Here is a 27,346-nt window from a genome sequence, read left to right as displayed (position 1 = left end):
ATATGAAGACTTCATATCAACAACAACAAAATATCTCTGAAAACCCTGGAGGGACAGACCCTAAGGAGGGAACCCTTCCTTCACCTCACCTGCATGTTAAACACTCCTCAAAGTATAGAGTCATTATATAGACACGGACGGCGCTGTTCCGCTTATGTGACACCAGTAGAACATCTGTAGTGTATGCAGATGTGAAGGAAGCATCTCTCTGGGTCCCTTTCATGAGAATATAATGATGACTTTCCGGACTACTGCTGCTCATAAGCGCTATGGCGGGTTTGTGCGCGTGCGGAGCGGCAGGGTGAACCGGCTGGCGGTGGTTCTGCTCCGGGTCTCGCGCAGGGATCTCAGCTGCTGCCTGTCCGCGCTGCTCTTATTTTGCCTCGGCTCTGTTTCATACCAGCTCAACGGAGGAAGTCCGAAAATCCTGCTGGATGTGGGTTATTATATCGGTAAGACCGCAAACTTGTCTCAGAATGGAACTCTAACGATGATCATGTGGTTTTATTATAGTGCAAGTTAAAGTTAAAATACTTTATAAAATATAATATATACAGTTGAAGTTTGATGTTTATTCCGCCTATTTCTGTTTAATGAAGATAATTGTTTTCAACACATTTCTAAACATAGTTTTATTAACTCATCTCTAACAACTGATTTATTTTATCTTTGCCATGATGACAGTAGTAATTTTTGACTTGATATTTTTTAAGATACTAGTATTCAGCTTAAAGTGACATTTAAAGGCTTAACTAATATGGCAAGATAGGATAATTAGGCAAGTTATTGTTCTGTAGACTATATCCAAAACAAATATTGCTTAGGGGGGGCTAATAATATTGACCTTAAAATGTTTTTTTTTTATTATTATTAAAAACTGCTTTTATTCTAGCTGAAATAAAACTAAAGTCTTTTTCCAGAGGAATAATATTATAGGAAATACTTTGCAAAAGTCCTTGCTCTGTTAAACATCATTTGGGAAATATTTAAAAAAGAAAATTCACATAAGGGTGAATAATTTTTTAACTGTATATAAATTTATTTATTTTGCCGCATTACTATTAACAATCGTTTTACTAAAAATACAGTTGTTTTGCGAATTTGTTGTTACAATAACCATGTTTTGTTTTGTTTAGTATTTTGCTGTAAAACCATGTTTAAAGCATTATAATCTGCTGTGTATGTATTTAATACATTTATATAAATGTTTTATGAATTTAAAATATATGCAATTATATACACTTTTGAAAAACTTTCATTGTTTCAAGAGCAAAATCAGTTATATAGAACTGCTATATTGGACTTTTGTACGGTGGCCAAGAGCTTAACGTGCTGCAATATAAGAAAACACATTTACAAAAGATGCAAATTACAAAAAACTCCATCAAACTGAGAAAAGATCTTCATCCATTTGACAGCACACGTGCTGTAAATCCTCACAATGAAAACACATTTATAAAAAAACATGCTTCATTTTCTCACAGCGCAAACAAATTAATAAAACCTGCTGCATTTTTAAAAATTTGTTTATTAAACTTTTATAGATATAACAAAGTAATTTTACAGAGAAATTTAAACAAATATTATTCCTACCCTCTAAACAAGTTGAAATTACATTTATCTAACAGAAAAAAATAAGAAAATAAATAAGAATAATATTAAAGATAATAATTAATAAATAAATAAATAAAAGCAAATAAATAAATAAAAAAAATAAATAACAAAATAAAAATAAAATAATTTAAAAAAAAAACATCCCTACAGAATACACAAATACTTTGATAACCCAATAATACAAAAAATAAATCTTCAGGTATTTATAAAGTACCTAATTATGTTTGCATTGCAATTGAATGGCCCTAAGATTTAGATTGACTGTTTGTAGAGATGCTGACATGCTCAGAAAAGAAAATTCTTAATGGGTCCCATGTTTCAGTAAAAGCCCTAGTATAGCCATTTATTGTAAACCTGATTGGTTCCAAATGGATTAAGGTCTGACACCCACTGTTGTTTAATAAAGGAAAGAGAGGTAGTAGAAAAAGAGGAGACCAGCCTGTATCGTTCTGCATTTTTACACAACACACGTAACAAAGAATGCAACACAACAGAAATGTTTATAGGGGACCCTAAAACGTGACGGACACCACTTATTGCGCAGTGAAGTTGTAGTGGATCTTTTATAGGTGAGTTATTTGCTTGTTTATTTTAATATCCCTATTTCTGTGTCTTTATTTTATTTATTAGCCTTAATAACCGTAACTTAAATAGCTGGGTCTGTCACAATTGAGGGTCACATTTCCGTTGTGTTGTGTAAAAATGCAGCACATTTTCGTAAAATTTTCGCGTTGTGAAAAAATGAAGAATTTTTTTTGTTATGTGTTTGCGTTGTAAGGATTTGTCAAACGAATGAGGATATTTTCTTAATTTGCTGGTTTTGCATGTGTTTTTTTTTTATTTCAGCACTTTAAGCTCTCTTGGCCACTGTACATTTGATTCAAAGCATAGAAATTTTATTTATTAAATTTAAATAGATCAGTTGCTCTCATATGAATGTGAACAAAAGCTTCATAATGTCTCTAATTGAGGTTCTGAAGTGTTTCCAAAGTGTATTACTGTAGTTCTGTTTTCAGATCAGTGGCATCAGTCAAGGGTCATAAAGCGCAGGCTGTTAAAGTTTCCTCTCTCCACTATGAGCCCATTAAACTGCTGTTGTTCTTGGCTCATGAGACCCAGCAGTGAATTCCACAGGAGTCCATGTAAACTGATGATATGAGGCTTTGCTTTCTTCATCCAAACGTTGACAACGATCAGCAAAACTGACAACTGAGAGAAGGGAGGGAGAACATTAAGCGAAATACCCATTTAAAAGATGTCAGTCATACATTTCAGTATCAAAGCCTTAAAGCTAAGAATAAATGTCATGAAGGACCTCCGTTTCTTTTTATTTTGTGCTGCTCTCTGAGGTACAAAAGTGATTGTGACTTTAGTGGCTGTCGCTTTAAATTCAAATGAGATTGTGCTCTTTTGAAAAGAGGCAGAGTTACAAATGCCTGTGTCAGCATAGTGGAAGATTTAAAAGCAAGACTAACGTCCTATGCCAATTAGGGAGAGATGGTTACTAATGGCCGGGACTTTTCCCCTCAATGACATGTACAAAGGGAGAATGTCAAGTGTTTCTGCAGGCTGTTTTTATCAAGTGTGATTATAAAAAATCTAATTGATACATTTGTACCACAGACTGTGTTTAAGCCTCTTATAAAAGGGATTTCTGCATAATAGTTCCCCTTTAAATTTGAATAAATGTCAGATTATCCAACGCAATCTCATGGCAATTCGTAACTTTTTGATTTAGTGGCTAACTTATATGAATTCGTACGATCTAATTCGTACAATTTAGTACGATTTGCTCATCACCCAATGACTGTTGGGGTTAGGGGTGGGGTTGGGTGCCACGCCTCCTTTTTAAAATCGAACAGTTTCGTACGACTGAACTCGTACGAATTTGCCACTAAACTGACAAAACGTAAAATACTTAAGTTTCCTCGTGAGATCAGGCTGGATTATCAGTGCTAATGAAGTAATGGCATTTGGACCGATGTCACAAAGGAAGCCACTGGAACTGTGAGGATTATTTACATATGTAATTTTTACTTAAAATGCATGTTTATGCCCTGTTAATTATTAGTTATTTTAATTTTTTAGGGAGGTTCGCTGATGGCTTTGGATCTCTAGCACCCAGGGTAAGATATTTTTGAATCCATCCTAACACTCAATTAATTTATTCATTTTCTTTCTGCTTACCTCCTTTATTCATCAGGGGTTACCACAGCAGAATAAACCGCCAACTTATCCAGCATATGTTTTACACAGCTGTATACAGGAGTCTCTTGCTATAACACGGTTCACCTTTCGCGGTCTCACAGTTTTGCAAATTTTTTTGTGTGCAATTTGACATTGTTCTGTGTCCTGATTGGTTGTAGACCACTGTCAGTCAATCTCCTCCATGTCTCATCAAACGCTCGCAGTGTGTTTCAAAAAGGATGTAAAAAGGGTTGTAATTGTCCGCAGCAAGACCATCGTTTAAAAGGGTGTTGCACACCGTATGCCACGCAGCGCCAAGCAAACATAGGTTTCCATCAGTTGGTGGCTGTCTGAGGTGCCCAGCTATGACTCAGGACACTGTTCATATTTCTGCTGCGCCACAAAAAGCCATCTGAATAATTTAATTTTAAATAACATGTAAATGTGTGCATCCGATGTGTGTAATTCCAACTGTCATGTGAGCGGCACATCCAGTGTGCGACCCCCTTAGGATGGAGTCTGGTTTAGCTTTGTGGATCAGTGACTGCAGGAAAAAGAACATTACTCTGGATGCAAACATTATCCGCACAAAAGCTAAAGAGCTTTATAAACATTTTGCTGACAACGATGAATGTTTACATCTAACTACAGGTTTCGTTCTATACTACTCGACTTATTTTTCTTTGTAAGATTGAACTTTGAGAGTGTTTAAACAAGAGAGAAAAGTGTGAAAATGTTCATGCCTGTCTGAGAAAATTGTATAAAGTGTGTAGTGAGGGGTTTTACAGCCTTAAAACATCTATAACATAAGCTGACTACTTCGCGGATTTGCATATTGCAGGTTATTTTTAGAACGTAACTCATAAACGAGGGACCACTGTACATCTATACCACATGTCTTTGGACTGTGGGGGAAACCGGAGCACCCTGAGAAAACCCACACCAACTCGGGGAGAATTTGCAAACTCCACACAGAAATGCCAACTGACCCAGCCGGGACTCAAACCAGCGACCTTCTTGTTGTAAGGCGACAGTTCTAACTACTGAGCCACCGTGTCACCCCTGTTCACCCAATTGTTGCTTGTAATTCTGCTGTAATGTGCATTTGTTCTGGACACTTGTTGAATTACCAATTTAAGTATTTCTGTTGCAGGTTTTGCCGTTCCCGAGTCAGGTTGTGTATAATCGGGTTGGCAAGTGTGGAAGTCGCACTATAGTTTTGTTGTTGCGCATGTTGGCGGACAGACATCAGTTCACCCTCGTCTCCTCTGATATTCACAACAAGACCAGACTCACCAAACTCGAACAGGTAATCATACACAATCCAGTGCTCATGATGAAGGTAAACAGCCTGTTTATTTCATTTAGAAACCACTTTCTTTACCTTATTTTTAATCTAAGTAAAGAGGTTAGGGGAACGTTACAGTATAGTTAAAGCAAAGTTAGAATAATGTTACAATAACCTAAATGTAACAGTAGAATAAACTTATAATTAGCTGCTATTAATGTTAGTATAACATTCTGTAAACCAAAATCAATAGTCCTGGCCAAAAACAAACATTCTGAGGGCCAAAAATTCCAACACGGGCTCAGTGGGAAAATGTGTCAAGGGGTTCACTTTTGAAAACCGAGAAATGTGTGCTTGTGGTTATATTTGGCTGCATTTTGTGTGTAAAATGAACGCCATGGGGCATTTCTTACCTCCATATGGCTTTTGTGGCAGACTGGTTTAGAGCAGCTCCCCACGAACTGTGTCAGACTTTAGACATGGAATGGACCGGAGTTCGAATCCGGTGTATGATGGTTCCAGAATCCAGGTAAAACAAAACCTAAGAACAGCTTTGTGACGTTGAGGTAGAACAACGCTATCTCATGACAATTCATAACTTTTTGATTTAGTGGCTAATTTGTATGAAATCGTACAATCTCTTCCGTACAATTTAGTACTATTTGCTCATCCCCCAATGATGGTTGGGTTGGGTGCCACGCCTCCTTTTGAAAATCATGCATTCGCATACGACTAAACTCGTACAAATTACCCACTAAACTGACAAATCATAAAATAGTTGTGTTTCCTCCTGAGATCAGGCTGGGAGGAAGCATGCGGCTATGATGTCTTTTGTTTTCTAGTTTGCTTCTCTAAAGGTTGCATGCAAGAAGGACATTGAGATACGCAGAAACGTACAGATCGGAAACTGGTGGATTTACGAACAATGGCATATATGAGAAAACGTGCCTCAGTAACGTATTTATGATTTTTATTAATACCGTTAGTGGATTTGTGAAAGCAAAAAATGCAAGAAAACGTAGCCCAGGGTACATATCTCTTGGTTCTCAAAAAATGCATCCCTAGGTACATAATTCTAATGAGACTGGGTTAAAAAGTCCCCAAATGTTCAACGAACCACAAAATGTTAGCTGGGGATAAATATTGTAGTCACTTGTGGTGTTTAATAAGCAGAAGTTTATAAAGAAATCACACATTTACAGGTGCAAAATCAGGTGACCATAACTTCTTGACTAATGAACAGAGATTTTACCTCTCTGGAAACAAATTCAGTCTTTACTTTACTTTATTTAATGTGCATCACAATTCAATAATCATTTCACACATAATTTCATTTTCATTAATCTAACACACTTTTAAATGTCCTCCTTTGATTTTTATGTAGGAAAATCTGATCCAAAACATCAGCACAACTCCTCAACCATTTCTTTACACCCGGCATGTGCATTTTCTAAATTTTAGCAGGTAAGTGGATGCTTTTATTAATACATGGTGCTGTTTTACTGTCTTTTACTGTAAATTAAACCCAAACAGGGTGATGTTGATTTCGATAAGTACTTAATAATAATTAATCCTTAATCAATGTACAGATGACACTGATTTGAGTCAGGGAAACAGGATTGTGTAATAAGTAGTAAATCTCCTCCAAACACTAGAGGGCGCTCTCAGTCAGAAACTCTAATATGTCACAAACAAGAAACCCAGGAAGTGCCTATAGCATTGCATTCTAAACAGAGGATATAACGACTTTAATTGATTTAGTGTGACTAATAAACATACGACTACTAAATCGTCTCACAGAAGGACTCTCGAATGAAGTTATGAAGTGAATTTGGAGTAAAAACATGTTATTAAATGTCTTATTTTCACATGCAGTATTTACTATACAAAGCTCTAGTTCACTTAGAAGCAACACAAGGAGCTTTCATTTACATTATTATTACATTTAAATTAATGCATTTAGCAGCTTTTATCCAAAGCGAGGTACACCCGTGAACACACACTTGGGCTGCGGTTGGGGGTTTGGTACCTTGCTCAAGGGAATCACCTCAGTGGTGGTATTCAGGTGGATATTCATTCGCTCCACCAAAATTCCTGCTACCCGGACTCGAACCTGTGACCTTCGGATCCCAAGTATTGCAGTTCATTTTCTAATATGATTCCTCTCATTTTGATAGGTTCAAAACAGATGAGCCTGTGCACATCAACATCATCAGAGATCCCATCAGCAGATTCCTGTCCAACTATTTCTTCCGGCGCTTCGGAGACTGGAGAGGAGAAGAGAATCATGTGGTCCGAACGCCTGGGATGAAAGAAGACGAGAGATACCTAGTAAGAAATTTATGAAATATGTAGGGGATAATGTACATCCAGCCGATTGTTCTCACAGAATAAAGGCTGATAAATAAAATAAATTGTTTGCAACAGTTCTGCATGCAACACTTTTTTCAGTGTAGAGAGAGGAAAAAACACAGAGCAACAGAGCACAAATAACACAAATACATGACAATAATCATCTTTATATGCACGCTGCTGCTACTCTACTAAGAAAACTAGACTCTGTTTATCATGCAGCAATACGCTTCGTCACAGGTGCAGACTCACGGACCCATCATTGTATTTTGTATGATTCATTAGACTGGTTATCTTTATATCAAAGGAGAAAATTACATATGTATTTATTTATTTTAAAGGCTTTCTTAGGTAAATTACCAACCTATCTTTTGAATCTGTTAACATTTCACATAAATAACCAGCACACTAGATCTGGTTCATGTATTCGTCTAACAGTCCCAAGGGTTTTGTCAGAACTTGGCAAACGTGCTTTTTCCTTTTATGCTTCCAGACCTGCAAAATCAGCTTAATCTTGACACTCTTCCGACTCTGAGTACTTTTAAACTTTTAATCTTTTGTACAACATCTTAAAGGATACTTGTAATTGTTTTTTTATGTTCTGATGTTTTTATGAACGATGATTTTGTAACTTTTTGGTATTGTTTTTGTGTTTTTTATTTGAAACTTTATGTGCTGCCTGCCATCTTGACCAGGTCTCACTGGAAGAAGAGGCAGTACTGTCTCAATGTGATCTCCTGGCTAAATAAAGGAAATAATAATAATAATAATTTACTGAATATCAAGATGATTTGAAGTACGTGGATGAGGATGAGCCCGTGCTATTAGTTTCAGTAGTTGTTATCTAGGACTAACTTAGCTTGAAATGTCGTGAATGACCGATCAGAACCACTTATTCCAGACAGCAGTGCACTGAAAAAAAGTGTTGCATGCAGAACTGTTGCAAACAATTTATTTTTGTTGAATTTAAACAAACAAATTAAGTTTAATAATGTTCAACTTAGTTTGTTTGTTTAAATTCAGCCCAAATAAATTGTTTACAACCACTTAACGTAAAAAAAAAAAAGAGTAAATCCAAGAAATCATCTTTGAATATTTTTTTTTTAGTGTGTAATAATGAGAAATAATATGTTTTAAAGCAAGGTTTTTTGTGAAAGAAAAAGAATTGAGTGAATGAACCTTGAATCAGAGCTGCTGTGAGTGAAGTCTGTACACATGAATGCCTCTTTCAGCACTCAGCCATTAACACTCTTTACTCAGTCTATATTTAGCCTCAGACTGACTGTGCTGCTGGTTTTCCTGACGTTTATTAACGGGAGTGTATATAATGTGACGTCACTGAACACAAACAACACAGACTTTCTCAGTTTGTTTTGCATTCTTAAGTCATTTTATAGAGTGCACGGGAATACGCATGACTTCTGTTTAAATACTCACTGTCATTTGTTCAGTATGTGCATCTTTACGTTAGAATCTAAATTATAGATGCTTTGACATCTATTTGACACTTTTTACCACCACTTTTTAATTAACTTTTTAATCACCTTTTATTTAATGTTTTTGTTTATCTTTGCGGCGACGCAGTGGCGCAGTAGGTAGCCCTGTCGTCTCACAGCAAGAAGGTCGCTGGTTCAAGCCTTGGCTGGGTCAGTTGGCGTTTTTCTGTGGAGTTAGCATGTTCTCCTCCCTGCGTCCGTGTGGGTTTCCTCCGGGTGCTCTGGTTTCCCCCACAGTCCAAAGAAATGCGGTACAGGTGAATTAGGCTAAATTGTTCGTAGTGTATGAGTGTGTGTGGATGTTTCCCAGGGATTGGTTGTGGCTGGAAGGGCATGCGCTGTGTAAAAAACCTACTGGATAAGTTGGCGGTTCATTCCGCTGTAGCGACCCCGGATTAATAAAGGGACTAAGCCAAAACTAAAATAAATGAATGAATGTTTATCTTTGCAGTACAGTGCTGAATTTTTTAATGTTATCATTTGTATGTGAACTATTGTTAAAATGACTTTGAAATCTACAGTTCATTTTAGTAAATATACAGTTGCAACCAAAATAATTCAAGCCCCTTCATCTGAAAGATATTCTGCTGTCAATAACATTATTTTATGAAAACAGATACACATTTTTTAAGTGTAAACATTTGTAAAATAAAATATAATAGTAAAATATAAATGTGTGTGATTTTTGACAGACACAATAAAAAAAATCTTCGGAATCTTGAGAAAAACTTTCATTTGTTGATTAATTTTAACTGTAAATGTAAATATAATGTACAGTATATGCAAAAGTGCAAACTATTTGTTTTTCAATCATATTCAGTCCATTTTAATATACTTTTAATTTTTGAAAAAAAAAGTATTTTTTACTGTACAGTGCTCAACATACCCCTTACAAACCTCTCATTTTAATTAGGATTTTTAATAGGAAGCTTTAAAATTTGTGCATATACATTAATTTAGTCAGTACTGAAGCCAAATCTGGAACTAATCGAACAAAGCAACTTATGAGAACTGTCCAAAATTTGTACACGCAAATTCATGTGTTTGGGGAAAAATATTAAATATAAAATTTAAAAATAGCAAAATTCAAGAGAAACAAAAAAATTATAAAATTTAGTCTAATTTTTGTAGTTTGTAATTTTTTTTCCAATATTTCGCATGAATTTAAATGTATAATCTTTTTATTTCTAAAGATGTTCTGCGACTAAAATATTATTTTAATAAATATATCTGTTTAATAAATTTGTGTTGTTTAAATTCACCAAAATATATGACTTATATTTACTGAGAAATAGATAAAAAAAAATCATTTTCAAAATGGGTTGGGCTTATTTGTGAGCACTGTATGTGTGTGCAACATAAAATGTGTATATGTGTGTAAATATTACAGGTATATTTTATTTAATACTTTTACATACATTTATAAAAAGCTTGTAACAAAACTTTTGTTTTTTATTCTTTGCCATGCAAAAAAAAAATAAATAAATCACCATCATCTTTCTCCAGTCTGTTCTGGTTTTGTTTGCAAAGCACAGAGAGCCTCCAGGCGTGGGTTACGGATATGAATGTGCATTTGTGTGTTCAGACCCCTGTGGTTTAATCTATAAGCACAACTGTTCTCAGAGGTGTACTTTAACAGCACTAACTTAAACTACTGTGAAATGTTATTGCTGGCTCTTTGACAGTCAGAAATGAAATGTTTTTTTTTTTGTATGTCGTTTTTTTTATATAATGATTCATTCATTTTCTTTTTAGCTTAGTCCCTTTATTAATCAGGGGTCGCCACAGCAGAATGAACCGCCAACTTATCCAACATATGTTTTACCCTTCCAGCTGCAACCCAGTACTGGGAAACACCCCCACACTCTAATTCACACACACACACACTACAGACAATTTAGCATACTCAATTCACCTATAGCGCATGTCTTTGGACTTCAGGAGGAAACTCACACCAACACCGGCAGAAGATGCAAACTTCACACAGAAATGCCAACTGACCCAGCCGAGGCTCCAACCAGCAACCTTCTTGCTGTGAGGCGATCCTGCTACCCACTGAGCCACAGTGATGCCATTTTTTCATATAAACAATTATAAAACAGCTTATATAACAATGAAACCTTTATTATAAATTCTTCGAAATGCACAAATGTTTGTTTTCTTTGTACTTTCATTGTGTTTTTTCATATTTGGCTGGCTTTTCGGTGTTTTTATTTTTTTATTTTTTTAAGTCTAATGCAGTGGTGGAAAGAGTACTGAATAATCATACTCAAGTAAAATTACCATTACTTGCACAAAAATGTAGTTCAAGTAGACTAAAAGTATCTGCTGTAAATATTATTTAATGTATGAGTAAAAGGTATCGCTTTTAAAAGTACTCAAGAGTAGTGATTAGTGAGTATTACTCTGTAAAAAAGTTGTTTTGCATTTACATGCAGTTTGTGCAGGGATGTGAAAACGTAACATTCTGTTGTGCATTTAGTGATCTTCCTATATCCGTATGTTCCTTCCTTCCATCCTCCCTTCATTTGTTCGCTCATTCAAATTTTTGTTCCTCCCTTCATCAGGTCCTTTGTTCATTCTGTTTTTAGTTTGTTCAGTTCTTCCTTGAATCCTTACTTCATTCATTTGATCCTTTGTTCTTTCGTTCGTTCATTTATATTTTTGTTCCTTTCTTCATTAGGTCATTTGTTCTGTCCTTGCTTTATTCATTTGGGAATTTCTTCGTTCGTTCCTTTGGTCTTTACTTCATTCCTCCCTTCATTTGCTCTCTCATTCATTCGCTCTTTTGTTCATAATTTTTGTTCTTTCCCTCATTAGGTCCTTTGTTCATTCATTCATTCATTCATTCGATCCTTCCTTCCTTCTTTTTCTTCTTTAGTTTGTTCAGTCCTTCCTTGAATCCTTCCTTTATTCATTTGGTCCTTCCTTCCTTCATTAGTTCAGTCCTTCCTTCGTTCGGTTCTTCCTTCCATGTTTGATCCTTTCCATTTAGCAGTTGTTTAAGGCTGTTTGGTGATTTCAGTCATCATACAGTCGACTTCCTTTTTTTTTTTTTTTTTTTTTTTTTACAAGCGACATCTATTTTCTCATCAGTAACATCCGGTCTATTACAAGTCTGTGTGTCTGTGTGTGTAAATATTTTGAACATCTTCTTGGATATTTTTAATGATTCTGAAAGGTTTGCTGCATTTATAAAGTGCCCATGTGTTGATGTTGTTCAGTATCGTGTGATTTACTTTCTATGTGCGATTGATTAGACAGGAATCACATGACTGATTTTTCTACTTTGGCTAATCCCCATAGACAAGAAAGTAAAAAAGTAGTGACTGCAGGTTGACGGAAAGTAGTGAAGTAAAAGTACAGATACAGCACTATAAATGTACTCAAGGGAAAGTAAAAGAAGACATTTATAAAATGACTTAATAAATGACAATTCCTGAGAAAAACTACTCAATTACAGTAATTTGAGTATTTGTAATTAGTTACTTTACACCACTGTTCTAATGTAAAGAACTACGAACTTCCTCTGTTCTGTTTGACTGAAGGATATCAACACCTGCATCTTGGAAAGCTACCCAGAATGCACCAACCCTCGGCTCTTCTACATCATCCCGTATTTCTGCGGGCAGCACCCTCAGTGCAGGTGACTTCTATGTTACTGCTATATTACATTATGTTATTGTATATGTCTCCGTGAAATGAAAGTTAAGATTGTCCTTTTTTCTGCTGATGTGACGTACATCCACTTGAAATGAGAAAAAAATGTAGGACGGGGCTTGATTTCGTTCTATGGGAGCTGATTGGATTGTTAAAAGACTTTATGCAAGTCTATAACAACTGTCATTGAGTGTCATTAGCTCAGTTATGGCAATTTAAATCCAAAGATGACATTATTTGTTATGACATCTTGACATGAACAAATACATCACAACCTGTTTTTGTCTTTCATGACAACTTTGACATTACCAAGACAACAAAATGCGTTATAAATCTGTCATAAACATCATGAAGTCGATATAAATACATTCATCGACCACTTTTTTAGGTACACCTTACTAGTAGCAGGTTGGACACCCTTTTGGCTTCAGAATTGCCTTAATCCTTCATGGCAGAGATTAAACAAGGTACTGGAAATATTCCTCAGAGATTTTGCTCCATATTGACATGATAGCATCACGCAGCTGCTGCAGATTTTTCGGCTGCACATCCATGATGTGCATTTCCTGTTCCTCTATGCTCTATTGGATTGATTGTTTTCTTTGCATATATGGATTTTTTTGTTGTTACCAACATCTGGTGAAAATTTCAAGTCAACAGCACCTTTAGAAATATATTTTCTGAGAAAAATAGTGACGTGTTTAATTCTTATTTCCCCATTGTACTTTTTCTTCATAAAAAAAGAACAGTATTAGTATGTAGTATAACTAAGCAAATTGGGACGCAGAAAAAGTCTCAGCAGACTTTTCAGGTACCAGAACTGTTAACTGGTTATCGCAGACTTTACAACTTCCAGCATTTCTCTCCACCTCTGAACTATTGTACCAGATGCCTGAGTGATGATCTGAATTGATTTTGTTGTCTTGTTGAGCCAGAGAGCCAGGTTTGTGGGCTCTGGAAACGGCCAAGCAGAACGTTCTGGATCACTATCTGTTGGTGGGAGTGCTGGAGGAACTGGAGGACGTGCTGCTGCTGCTGGAGAGGCTGTTGCCACACTTCTTCTCTGACGTCCTCAACATCTACAGGAGCCCTGGTGAGGACAGGCAAATGTTTATTGTAAATGGTTACAGATTTAAATATAAATATGGTATATATACAGTTGAAGTCATAATTATTAGCCCTCCTGTATATATTTTAGATTTTTTCAACGTAATAATTTCTCAGCATAATAGTTTTAATAACTCATTTCTAATAACTGATTTATTTTATCTTTGCCATGATGACAGAAATAATATTTGACAAGATATTTTTAAAGATACTAGTATTCAGCTTAAAATGACATTTAAAGTCTTAACTAGGTTAAGGCAAGTTAGGGTAATTAGGTAAGTCATTGTATAACAGTGGTTTGTTCTGTAGACATTCGAAAAAAAGCATTGCTTAAGCTAATAATATTGACCTTAAAATAGTAAAAAAAAAAAAAAATTAAAACTACTTTTATTCTAGCCGAAATAAAACCAATAAGACTTTCTCCAGAAGAAAAAATATTATAGTAAATACTGTGAAAAATTCCTTGCTCTGTTAAACATTGTTTAGGAAATATTTGAAAAAGAGATTTACAGGAGGGTGAATAATTTTCACTTCAACTGAATATATATGCGGCTGTCTGTCTGTCACTGCTATGTTCAGAATACAGGAAGCTGGGGAACTTGACGGGCACCGTCCGCAAACAAAGCCCGAATCTGGAGGCTCTGCGGGTGCTTCATCAGCGCATGGAGTATGAATACAGATTCTACCATTTTATCAGAGCTCAGTTTCACCAAACCAAGAGGAAGATTGGCTTGAAGAGTGGCCCACAGAGGTTGAACAAACAGGACCAAACTGAGGATCCACTGACCTGACCATCACCAACTGCAGTTATCAGCTCAGACAGATGCTCTGCTCAACCACCAAACTGGACAAAGCTTGAAAATCATGAGGATTTCTTGTGTTTTTTTTTTTTTTTTGAAGAAAACTAAGAACAGCATTCTTAGACAGTAGAATATTTGAAATGTACATTTGAAACACTTCTATTATAAATATTCTAATAATTTCACATTATCGTCAAAAATGCAATTGTGGTTTCTTTATTATGATAAAACTAAAGAGTTGAGAGATTTTATGAACACCTGCATAAAGATCAAGAGACACGGCAGCAGCACTGACAGCCTTAATACTGGGTTTTAATCTAGTATCAGCAATGACTTGCATATTTAGTATCAGTTTGATGTGATAGAATAAAAAAATCACTTTATATTCAATCTACCACAGCCTGGTAAACTGGCATATAAGAACGTATTTCAGCATCAAACAATTTGCACATTTCATATTTAAAAAAGCCTGCTTGAAATGATTAAATATAATTATTATAACTGAAACCATTAAACATTCTGATAACAATTTACAATATAACATTTGTTAATATGAATATATATATATATATATATATTTATAATGTTCGTTTAAACACTCATTAGAAAAAAATGTGGTGTTACTGGGGACTATAATAAAAGACGGTTGCACTTTTATTATGTATACAGTTAAAACCAAACCTTTACATACACTGTATAAAAAGGCACATGACCATTTAAAAAAAAAAAAAGTCAGATGTTAATGTGACTAAACTTTTTTTTCTTTTGGATAAGTTAGGATTATCAAATGTGTTTCTGACTTTAAAAATACACAATTAAATAAAAATAATTGATGAATAACAAAGAGAATTTTGAGTGAAATTAATAAATATAATATAACACCTATTAGGACAACAGAGTGAAAGTTTTGGAGTGGCTATCACAAAGCCCTGACCTCAATCCTATAGAAGATGTGTGGGCAGAGTTGAAAAAGCTTGTGCGAGCAAGACAGCCAACAAATCTGACTGAGTTATACTAATTCTGTCAGGAGGAATCGGCCAAAATTCCTTCAAACTATAGTGAGAAGCTTGTTTTTCAGAGTTTATGTAAACTTCTGGTTTCAACTGTATGTATGTATATATATATATATATATATATATATATATATATATATATATATATATATATATATATTTGTATGTGTATATATATATATATATATATATATATATATATATATATATATATATATAAATGTATGTAGTATCGATTACCAATAAACTAATTTCCAACATTATTCAAAATATCTTCTTTCGTATCCAACAGAAAAATTTCAAACAGCTCTGGAGATTGTGAGAAATAAAAAAAACTAAGAAAGAATGATCATTTTTGATCCTTGTGAGATTAAAGTGTCATTAATTATCAGTAATGCATGTCTAAAAGCTGTAATATCAGTCAGTGTAAATCTTCAGAGTCTGGCTTGAGGAGGTTTTTCCAGCAGACTCTTCCTCAGCAGATGGAGAGCGTCCAGCGCTGTTCCCCAGCTTAGAGTCACACCGCAGCTGCCATGACCATAGTTGTGGACCAAAGGAACCGCTCGACCCCCAACATTCACATATTCCCTCTCGAGCCGCAGGTTTTCTCTAGCCGGCCTCAGTCCGACCCACTCACCCAGGATGGCAGCGGCTCTCAGGGACGGCTCCAGGCGAACGCTGCGCTCCAGGATGCCCTCCCGGTCCCGCTCATCCAGCTCCATCCGCCAGTCATCCGCCTGCCGCGTCCCACCCACAGACACAAATCTGATACCCGGGTAGATGTAGGTGTTTCCATCTCCATCCCGAATGAAGTTCTTTAGCCAGGGGGCGTGCAGTTTCAGGATCTGTCCTCGCACTGGATAAACCTCTTCATCCTTCAGCAGAGCGCGAGAGCCCAGGCCTGAGCAGTTTATGATGGCGTCATAATTCAGGGCCAGTTTATGAAGATCCGTCACCTTCTCGTGTATGATCCGACCTCCGACTGCTATAAACCTGGTAGAAAAATAAACATACGGTGGTCTTTAATATTATATTCCCCATGCTTCTTCAAAAGTACTTGAATTTATGACATGTGTAACAGGTGTTATATTATATTTATTAATTTCACTCAAAATTCTCCTTGTTATTCATCAATTATTTTTATTTAAATGTGTATTTTCAAAGTTGTTCTTTAAATATCTTATATTTCAGAGTTAATGAAATCATAGTTGTGTTTGTTTTCAATGTATTGGTGTATTTTGGAAAATTGCGCGTGGCCCCTTTAAGTGTCGTTTTCCGGTTCCGCCTGCTCTCGCTCAGTTCGCGGCAAACGCGATTGAGGAGAGGTGAGTTTTACTAAAGCTCCGGTTAAAATACAGCATATAAGTGTTGTTTATCATAATAACACATGTAATGTTTTTCTAAATTGCATTACATTGATGTTTAAACATGTATGAGAGGTTGAATGTATATGAGGCATGTATTGTGGGTAAAGTTTATAAGCATGAATGTGCAAGCTTTGTAGTGAGAATTATTCCTTTTACTAATAGGTTGGTGAGCTCCTAAGGAAGGCACATACCGTATTTTCCGCACTATAAGGCGCACCTAAAAGCCTTAAATTTTGTCATAAAACGGCCGTGCGCCTAATAATCCGGTGCGCTTTATGTGTGCACGGAGTTAAAAAATCTGTAAAAATGTTGTTGTGTGATTTCGGAAAGCGCTCCGCTTGATTGGCTGTCGGAGCATTTCCCGCCGACACAGAGACGTAAAACGTACACTCCGTACGCAGCAGCAATAAACCAATCAAAACTACATATGTTTGTCTAATGATCCCCGAAAATGGCACCAATGAAGAGACATGCTTACGAGGCACAATTCAAACTACAAGCTATCAGTTACGCGGTTGTAAATGGGAATAGAGCAGCTGCGAAACAATTCCAAATTAATGAATCTATGGTTCGGAAGTGGAGGAAACAAGAAAATGAACTGCGCCAAGTTAAGAAGACGAAACAGAGTTTCCGCGGGAACAAAGCAAGGTGGCCACAGTTAGAAGACCAACTTGAGCAATGGATTGTTGAGCAGAGAACAGCCGGAAGAAGTGTCTCTACAGTCACCATTCGACTGAGGGCAAAAAAGATAGCACAAGACATGGGGATCGAACACTTTCAAGGAGGCCCGTCTTGGTGCTTTCGTTTCATGAAAAGGCGCCATCTCTCTATCCGCGCATGGACTACCGTGGCGCAGCAACTGCCAGCAGATTACAAAGAAAAGCTTGACATTTTCCGCACTTACTGCAGTAACAAGATTACCGACAAAAAGATCCAGCCCAAACACATCACCAACATGGATGAGGTCCCTCTCACTTTTGACATCCCCGTGAATCATACTGTGGAGAAAAAGGGGGCCAGCACGGTCTCAATACGCACCACGGGCCATGAGAAGTCGGCTTTCACTGTTGTTCTTGGTTGCCATGGTGATGGACAGAAACTACCACCTATGGTCATTTTTAAGAGGAAGACACTGCCAAAAGAAAAGTTTCCAGCCGGAGTCATCATTAAGGCCAATCAAAAGGGGTGGATGGATGAGGAAAAAATGAATGAGTGGCTGAGAGAGGTGTACGTAAAGAGACCGGATGGTTTTTTCCACACATCACCGTCCCTGTTGATCTGCGACTCCATGCGCGCCCATCTCACCGCTACTGTGAAAAACCAAGTGAAGCAAATGAATTCGGAGCTTGCTTTCATTCCGGGAGGACTAACTAAAGAACTCCAGCCGCTGGATATTGGTGTAAACAGGGCGTTTAAAGTGAAGTTGCGAGCTGCGTGGGAGCAATGGATGACAGACGGCGAACACACTTTTACTAAGACTGGTAGGCAGCGCCGGGCGAGTTACGCCACCATATGTGAATGGATTGTGGATGCCTGGGCTAAGGTGTCTGCTTTAACTGTTGTCCGAGCTTTCGCAAAAGCCGGCATCATTGCTGAACAGCCACCCGGCAATGAGACTGACTCAGACAATGATGAGAGAGAACCCGGCGTGTTTGATGACGAAACTGCCCAGCTGTTCAATTCAGACACAGAAGATGAGGACTTTGATGGATTTGTGGGAGAAGACTGATTAAAAAAATAATGTGAGTGTATTGTTAAATAGTACAATAAAGTTCAACTAAACTATGTTAACTGTTTTGCTTCCATTACCTTTTTTTTTGCAGACAGTGTATTTTAGCGTGCGCCCTATAATACGGTGCGCCTTATGTATGGGTTAAGTACAGAAATAGACCCCGTAATTGAGACTGCGTCTTATAATCCGGTGCGCTTTATAGTGCGGAAAATACGGTACTCAGCTTTGCCATTTGTTTGTTTTATTCATGCAGGTATGTGTTTACATATGTGTTTATGCTTCTGTTATGTTTTTGAATTTATGTATAATGTTTCTCTTTTTTTTGGTGTATGTTAAACACACTTCAACCTGATTTATGTCAGTTCGCGGCAAATGCGATTGAGGAGAGGTTGGTGAGCTCCTAAGGAAGGCACATACTCAGCTTTGCCATTTGTTTGTTTTATTCATGCAGATTAAAAGCCTGTTAATTCCCATATGTCTGGTTCCTTTCGCCTAATCACAACACAACGCAGAGTAAAGCGAGGACCGGTCACACATGCACATTCTATGCTTGGAAAGCACTTAAAAACAAGCACAGGTCCTTGAAAGTGCTTGAATTAAATGTTCATTATGGTGTTATTTGCAACTTGAATTCAACTGCCAAAAACAGAACAAAAAAAGGACAAATTCTTAAATCAAAAATTTTAAAGAGCCCCTATTATGGGTATTTGAAAATGAGCTTGAAAGTGAATGAAAACATCCGGCTGAGCTTAAATGTGAAAGTGCGCTGTGTTTAAAACTATTGATTCTTTAGGAAATGGGTTGACTCAGAGTCATATAAATGAATCGTCTTGTATTCAAATCTTTTGCCTGTTTGTATCGATGTCGATACAAGAAATCGCCAAATATGAAGTCAGACATCCCAAGTAGGGAAAAGTCATTTCCGGGGGATACAGAGTTGATTTGCGGGAGGGTGGGTGCCTGAAAAGCGGGGGAGTGGGGGGCGGTTGGGGTGTGTGCGCAAGACATACCTCAAAAAGCGGTGGGGGGTGAGTTGCGTGCGACGTACCTGAAAAGCGGTGAGGGGAGAGTTGCGAGCGATGTACCTGAAGAGCGGTGGGGGTGAGTTGCGCGTGACGTACCTGAAAAGCTGTGTGGGAGAGTTGTGCAACATACCTGAAGAGCTGGGAGGGATGCGATGGAGAGGGGTGTGCGACGTATTTAAGGACTGGGCGGGAGACGCATGATTTCCGGGAGATTATCATTCATTTGCGGGCATCTGGGAGTCACTATGTATTTTCTGGGTTACTCCCGCAACTTCCAGGAGACTTGGGATGTCTGTAAAGTGCCGGTGTTCTGTCGATTTGTCCTAACTTGTCCTACCTACCGCATTAAAAGAGACACTGCTCGCTGCAGAGCCAATTGAGCTCCAGCGAGGGGGAGCTTGAGCTCCCACTCCTCCTAAAAGCTGTTTTAATGCGTACACCCACCCCTAACCCCAACCCCCAGTGACATCACTTGTAGAAGAAGTGCAAGGAAGAAGGAGCTGGAGCTCAAACTCCCCCATGCTGGAGCTCAGCTCTGGCCAAGTGGCTCTGCAGTGAGCACCACTTGTCAAAATGTGCTACCTAGTTTTTGAATGGAAGGTAGGACAATCTGACAAGGTAGGACAAATCGACAGAACACTGTCACTTCATATTTGTCGATGTCTCGTATCGATATCGATCTATTATTGATCAGTGCTCACAGGTTAAATCTGTATGGGACTCTTCACATATTGTGTCCAAAACCACGCTGAAAACTCGACGCTTGCTTCTTCCTTTCCTTTCTGAACTCGCGATCTCCTGACATTTGTCAATGCTATGGCCACCATTAGCTGTTCCTCACAAGCGGGATGGTTTTGCCACTGCAAACTTTTGGCACTGTGTGGATTAATACTGAATGTGTGTCGTTATTACTTGGGGTTAGGGTTAAGAGTAGAGTAATATGCTCATGCTTAACTGCTTTGCTTTACTGCACTCCTGCATTGAGCTCTCACTTATGGCTCATTTTCACTGACTGGTACAGTATGGTACAGTTCGGGTCAGTACGGGTCACCTTTATCAGGCTTGTGTTTCCACTACCAAGGGTACCCTTTTGGTGGGTGTGGTGTACAACAGAAAGTTTCAGTCGACGTCATTTTCGCTCGAGAAATGTCTAGAGTAAAGCTGTACGGGTATGAGAAGTATGAGAAGCACTTCTAACAAAACAGAGGCTTTATACACAAATACTTCTGTATAAATGTTTATTACTAACTTTTCTATGAACAGGATTTAATTATAACTGCAGATCAATGACAGCGCGAAATAGCCTACTGTAAAGTCTGCAATAATATACAATAAATAAATAAATGCAACATATATGAACACATACAGCCCCTTACATTCTCCACTATGTTACCAACTACATAAGAACTACACACAGCATACATTTAGGGCTTATTTAGGATCAAAACATCACAACATACAGCCCACAGTCAGTTCAAACCTCTCATCTGTGTCTGTAATCTTCAGCAGCACATATAGCCTCTGTTAGAAAATAATTCCATCATTCCCAATCATATATTTGATAGAAACATTTCTTTTAAATTACCTTTGTTCAAGCCATGGCAGGTAGCTCAGACATTCACACTTCAATGTGGTAAACGCTTGACCAAACTTGTGGTCAGGAAAACGCTTCAATTCATGATCCGTCATGTAACGAAATCCAAAGACCAAATCTGCCCAGAAGGGCTTTTTATCCCTGGGAACGTCCTTGAAAATCTGATACCTGTGAGAAAGAAAAACACAATAAAGGATTATGTGTTTAAGTAATGTTTACTTGTTTTTGACTTAAGTAATGGGTATATTTCTAATCCTAAATGTAACTGTAAAAATGGTGTAAAAGTTTTGGCAAGGCAGTATTTGTAAAAGTTTATGACAGTCGATGTGGATGGTATTTTTTGTGGTAGTTTTAGTCAAAATTGACATGAAGGGCAACCGTTGTACCCTAAATGTGTAGCGCCTTCATGAAAATATAAACATAGAAAATGATTCATTTTATGCATGCCCTGTTATATATGGTCCTGTTCTAAAATACAGGAATTCTGGGTTAAAGTGCATTCAGGATGTTTCTGGATGCTTCTTTTCGTTCTGTTCTGGAATATATGTACTGGGAGACCCGTTAGTGTTGCGGTCTGGTGTGAAGATGTCTAAGTGGATTCAAATAAGAATTATAATTGGATGACAAATGATTATGAGGGGATGGCATTCGGCAGGTCCGCAATCATTTTGAGTGAAGTTTATTTATAAACTAATTGAGAGGATCACACCAGACGCTGAAGGCATGTCAAGCGCGATTGATTTACATGTTAAGTCAATGCAAATGTGCGAATAGACATCCTGCGGCACGATACGTGTGAATGGCGCGGCGCGAATGATGGAATTTGCGCAATATGCACAAATAATGCGCGCGAATTGAGCATTTTGTGAATTTGACGTGCGTTTCACGCGAATAGTTCAAGTTCAAAAATCTGAACTTAAGCGGACATTCGCGCTGCTTTAACCAATCAGGAGCTTGCTCTTGTAGGGGCGTGAATGTGATAGATCTAGTGGACTCAGACACAGCCTTAAACCTATCAACGCTGTTTTTCAGCCTTCATAAAGCACATAAACACAGTTTTTTTCTTAATAAAATCCATGTTAGCCATTTAACAACGAAGCTAGAGTCACCAGGCAGACAGAAGCCCTGCCCATTACGCGAATCCGAGTCTGTTCTGAAGTGAATTTGACACGCGAATGAAGCGGGGTTTGACGCGCGAATGAAGCGGAGTTTGACGCGCGAATGAAGCGGGGTTTGACGCGCGAATGAAGCGGGGTTTGACGCGCGAATGAAGCGGGGTTTGACGCGCGAATGAAGCGGGGTTTGACGCGCGAATGAAGCGGGGTTTGACGCGCGAATGAAGCGGGGTTTGACGCGCGAATGAAGCGGGGTTTGACGCGCGAATGAAGCGGGGTTTGACGCGCGAATGAAGCGGGGTTTGACGCGCGAATGAAGCGGGGTTTGACGCGCGAATGAAGCGGGGTTTGACGCGCGAATGAAGCAAGTAAACTCAAATGTTCACGCACCTATTTACACGTGAATAGCGCAATTTATCCACGCATTCCGCGTCTGGTTTGAACACCGCATTAGCCCCACAGCAAGAACACAGCCAGCCCAAGTGCCTGCCATGCCGTTGGGTGTTTCTGTGAGGAGTTTGTATATTCTCCCCGTGTCCGCGTGGGTTTCCCCCGGGTTCTGCGGTTTCCTCCCTCCATCCAAAGATATACATAATGCATAACAAATTTAGCAAATCAGGCACTTGTCTAGCTCCCTTCTTCTCAAGTGTTCCCTTAGCATCTGCACCCAGGGAGTTTTTGAGACCTACCTGAGCTCAAGCTCCCATCTCGCTCTGCAAACAGGAGGGAGCCCTGGGCTCGAGGATCCCTTGAGCTCAGGGCTTTCTCCCGGGACAGCATGCCAAACAAGCTTTGGATGGATCATCAGCTAAGTGTGAACTCTTAAGGAATGGCTTGCGGAATCGGGGACGGTGGCAGCATATGATAAAAATGACAAGTACTTAATACATCGGATGTTTTGAAGAGAAGACAGGGAAATTATTTGGCATTTTTGGAGGATGAATAAGGTCACTGTGGTGAGACGCACAGTAAAAGTGTTAATATCTTATTTGAGTTATGTATTATTATTGCGTTCTCTATTTCTCTGTACGTGTGTTTTTTTTATTTATTGAGTTTATATTCTTTATCTGTGTTAAACGTGGGTGTTAAAGGATGTGAAAATGTGTAAACTGATGCTTTTGTTCAATTTTAAAAAAATTTTTTGATTGTTTATTATTATTTGTAATTATTATTTTAGGAAAACAGTCACCAAACTGCAAGGTAAAAATGGATTTAAAATAGTTAGAATGGTGCCTGTGTCATTAATGACCCATATGTCAACAGGAGGGTTAATGACTATTTTTACCCAGAGCTCAAGTAGACACCAGCATCTGAGGCTTGCGGAGAATCTGCGATGGCCAGAAGATATTCAAAAGACTTCTTGAACCATTGTTGCTGCCATTCCAGAGGAATGTCTGATAACACAAGTTCACAAACAATCAAGATGATCATCTGGTGGCCTTAGAAAAGCTCAGCTTTGTGTTCACCTCACCAGGAAACTCTTTGGGAAGGAGGATTCCAGCTGCGCCGTCACTGGTGGTGTGAGGAGAAAACTTCTCAGAGATGAGGGTCACTGAACAGTATGGAAGAGTCTCAGCGATGCACACGGCTGTGGATAAACCCACCACACCGGCCCCGACCACCGCCACCTTCACACGCTTCATCTCCTACACACCAAAGTCATTCAGTGCAGTTTATTTGTACAGCATTTTACACAATCATTATCATTCATTCATTCTCCTTCAGCTTAGTCCCTTATTTATTAGGGATGGCCACAGTGGAATGAACCACCAACTATTCCAGCATATGTTTTATGCAGCAGATGCCCTTCCAGCAGCAACCCAGCACTGGGAAACACCCATACACACTCATATAGACACACAGCAGCCAATTTAGTTTATTCAATTCACCTATAGCGCATGTGTTCGGACTGTGGGGGAAAAACAGAGCACCTGGAGGAAACCCTTGCCAACACAGGGAGAACATGCAAACTCCACACAGAAATGCCAACTGGCCCAGCCAGGATTCAAATCAGTGACCATCTTGCTGTGAGGCAACAGTGCTAACCACTGAGCCACCGTGCCGCCCACAATCATTATCGTTTGCTATAAAACATGCTGGGTTCCACACAATTCCTTCATGTTGTCCCAACGCAAATCGATTTAGATAAGTGTTTTTGCAAATTTAAGTGGATTAAACATAAAAGAAGTTATCATAGAGTGAAATAAAGCAGCTGTATTCTACAGCATTCTGTAGTGCATTTAGTCATTGCCCAGCAGGCACACAATGTCATAAGACGTTAATATTAGGTTAGATTTAGGTTGTGATGTCAGGTGACCAAAATTCAATGTCTAGCCAGCGTCTAAGAACAATATTTTGATGGCCAATAATGACGTCAAATGACGCTGATATTTGGTTGATTTTAGGTTGTTAGAAAGTGATTTGTTAGAACACTCTCATCAGTGTCATGCATTTAAACAGTCTCTGGGTCAATGCGTGTAAATATTTTGGACATCTTCTTGGACATTTTTAATGCTTCCAAACAGTTTGCTGCAATTTTAAATTGCATGTCTTGAGGTAGTTCATTATAATGCGATATATCTTCTGTGTTACTAACATGAACTAATTATGAATAATACTCACAGCATTTATTAGTCATATTCCATTAAATACTAATGCATTTTTAACATCCAAATTCATGCTTGCTAACATTAGTTAATGCAGCGTGGGTTAAAATCCAGACATCCATTTTACATTCTGCAGCCCAGCATTACTGTAAAGATTTCATTGTGTATTGGTAAGCATTTAATCAGCCCGTTTTACCTAGAGGAAAAATGGATTATGCAACGTGCAAAAGGCATTATACAACTAAGAGAACATTTACACAACGTTCTGTTATTATTCAACATTTTGTTTTGGGTGCTTGAAAAAAAAAAGGTTGAATTCTAAAAACGTTGTGTAAACGTTTCCTCTCCAGTTGTATAATGCCTTTAGCATGTTGCGCAATCCATTTTTCCCACTATGTAAAAAATGAAAGACCAAAACACACAAAAGGCTTTTAGTTTTTAGTTGGAAATAGTGTAAGCGTACACACTTCAAGTAGTTTTTTTTTTTTTTTTTTTAAACAGGCTTTACCAATGAGTCAATATGCTAATGTTTAATTTAATCAAAACTCATTCGATAAACATTGAAAACGTTTGAATGTTATTTATAAACTATAATTGTAGAAGTATTTTGAAAGTAGGCTGATCGAATATTCATAAAATATTAACAAAATATGAATCGAGCATTTGCAATACTATAGGTTCAATTTCGGAACGGTTGCTCGCTGAAGCTAAGCAGGGCTGAGCCTGGTCAGTGCCTGGATGGGAGACCACATGGGAAAGCTAGGTTACTGCTGGAATTGCTGTTAGTGAGGTCAGCAGGGGGCGCTCAACCTCCCGTCTGTGTGAGTCCTAATGCCCCAGTAAAGGGTAAAGTCTAGATCGAATATGCGGCCGGCCGGAAGTGCGATATGCACATTAATAAAGCAGCATTTTTTTATGACACTGTATAACAATAATTAATATTTTTACAGTACTGTGAGGGTGGGGTTTAGGGTTGGGGTTGGGGTAGGCGTTAAAAAATACATTTTATTGGGTAATTTAATAGATAACACAACTAATACTCGGTAAACTAAAGTTTTTACAATACTGTGACGGTTGGGTTTAGGGTTGGGGTGGGGGTAGACGTTAATAAAATACAACAAATGAAAAATGTAATAAATAATAGAAATAATTCACGTTAACTTCCGGCCGCAAACGTATCCGCTCTAGCAACAACCCCAGTAAAGTGAAGGGGACACTACACTGTCAGTAAGCGCCGTCTTTCTCTGCGGTCATTAAAAATCCCATGGCACTTCTCGTAAGAATAGGGGTGTAACCCAGGTGTCCTGGCCAAATTCCCTTCATTGGCCCTTATTGATCATGGCCTCTCAATCATCCCCATCCACCGAATTGCGTCGCCACAGCAGAATGAACCGCCAACTTATCAAGAATATGTTTTACACAGCGGATGCCCTTTTATGCCACAACCCATCACTGGGAAACATCCATACTTACCCGTTCATACACATACACTACGGACATTTTAGCTCACCCAATTCACCTATAGTGCATTCGTTTGGGCTGTGGGGAAAAACGGAGCACCCGGAGGAAACCCACGCCAACACGGGGAGAACATGCAAACTCCACACAGAAATGCCAACTGACCCGGACGAGGCTCGAATCAGTGACCTTCTTGCTGTGAGGCAATCATGCCACCCACTGTGCCACCATGATGCCCTTGTAAATAATCTAATAATTATTTTTGTAAATGGTGTGTATCAAATGTATCTTTGTCATAGAATAAAAGTATTTAAAAAAACTGACCTACAAAAATTAGATGACAAACAAAATAATTTCCCTTTCACACAATACAGACATTCACAAGCAGACCATAAAAATGTGCCAATAAAGTCAATAAACAACAGACTGAAGTGTCCTTATCTGACCGTTAATTATGGGTTACTTATTATGTGTTTCTGGGTTATCACAATAATAAAAAAAAATCATAATTTCTTAAAAAGTAATAATAGTAATAATAAATTTATTAACATTTATAATAATAAAACAATTGGAAAGTTTGCCTGAATCTAATAAAGTGCGAAGAACGAAGTGAATAAACCTATAAATAATCAAAAATAAAATGTATTCCTTCAATACATATTAATTCATATCCATATTTAAAACGTTGTACAAATATTTAGTGTATTTCGTGTTACTGTAGTAAAAGTACTTGTCGCAATAACAAGATACAACACAAATACAGTAACTTATTAACTTGGGGATATATTATTGCAGCCTATTTCAAATACTTTGAATGAGAATGTAAAAGCAGGTGCAAAGTATATGTCACACTCTTACCTTGAGTCTGTCGAGTCGAGACCTGCAGGATCAAACACAAAGCTCTTCTCTCTGTGGGTGAAATATTATCAGTC

At 37.9% G+C, this 27,346-nt stretch overlaps 2 protein-coding genes across 3 annotated transcripts; one reads left to right on the top strand and one right to left on the bottom strand.

The window, feature by feature from the left end:
- On the top strand, positions 1 to 14,793 carry LOC100331876 (uronyl 2-sulfotransferase). Its single transcript, XM_073928145.1, has 8 exons — positions 1 to 452; positions 3,703 to 3,740; positions 4,955 to 5,110; positions 6,474 to 6,553; positions 7,267 to 7,420; positions 12,486 to 12,583; positions 13,533 to 13,690; positions 14,284 to 14,793. Exons 1-8 carry the CDS (start codon positions 233 to 235, stop codon positions 14,493 to 14,495), a joined length of 1,116 nt encoding a protein of 371 aa, XP_073784246.1. The 5' UTR covers positions 1 to 232; the 3' UTR covers positions 14,496 to 14,793.
- ddo (D-aspartate oxidase) lies at positions 12,399 to 27,346 on the bottom strand. 2 transcript variants are annotated; one of them, XM_073927391.1, is made up of 6 exons: positions 27,273 to 27,346; positions 23,822 to 23,996; positions 23,636 to 23,744; positions 21,227 to 21,403; positions 16,155 to 16,510; positions 12,399 to 13,687 (listed from the first exon to the last, which is right to left on the bottom strand). In XM_073927391.1, the coding sequence occupies exons 2-6, from the start codon at positions 23,991 to 23,993 to the stop codon at positions 13,677 to 13,679; spliced, it is 825 nt and encodes a 274-aa protein (XP_073783492.1). In that variant the 5' UTR covers positions 23,994 to 23,996; positions 27,273 to 27,346; the 3' UTR covers positions 12,399 to 13,676. The 2 variants fall into 2 exon arrangements, with proteins under 2 accessions (XP_073783492.1, NP_001274017.1); NM_001287088.1 differs by lacking the exon at positions 12,399 to 13,687 and having other exon boundaries at positions 15,747 to 16,510; positions 27,273 to 27,300.

This window comes from Danio rerio, chromosome 17, assembly GCF_049306965.1.
Source record: "Danio rerio strain Tuebingen ecotype United States chromosome 17, GRCz12tu, whole genome shotgun sequence".
Taxonomy (NCBI): domain Eukaryota; kingdom Metazoa; phylum Chordata; class Actinopteri; order Cypriniformes; family Danionidae; genus Danio; species Danio rerio.
Note: the sequence above shows the minus strand (reverse complement) of the source record. Positions and strands in the feature narration are given on the sequence as shown.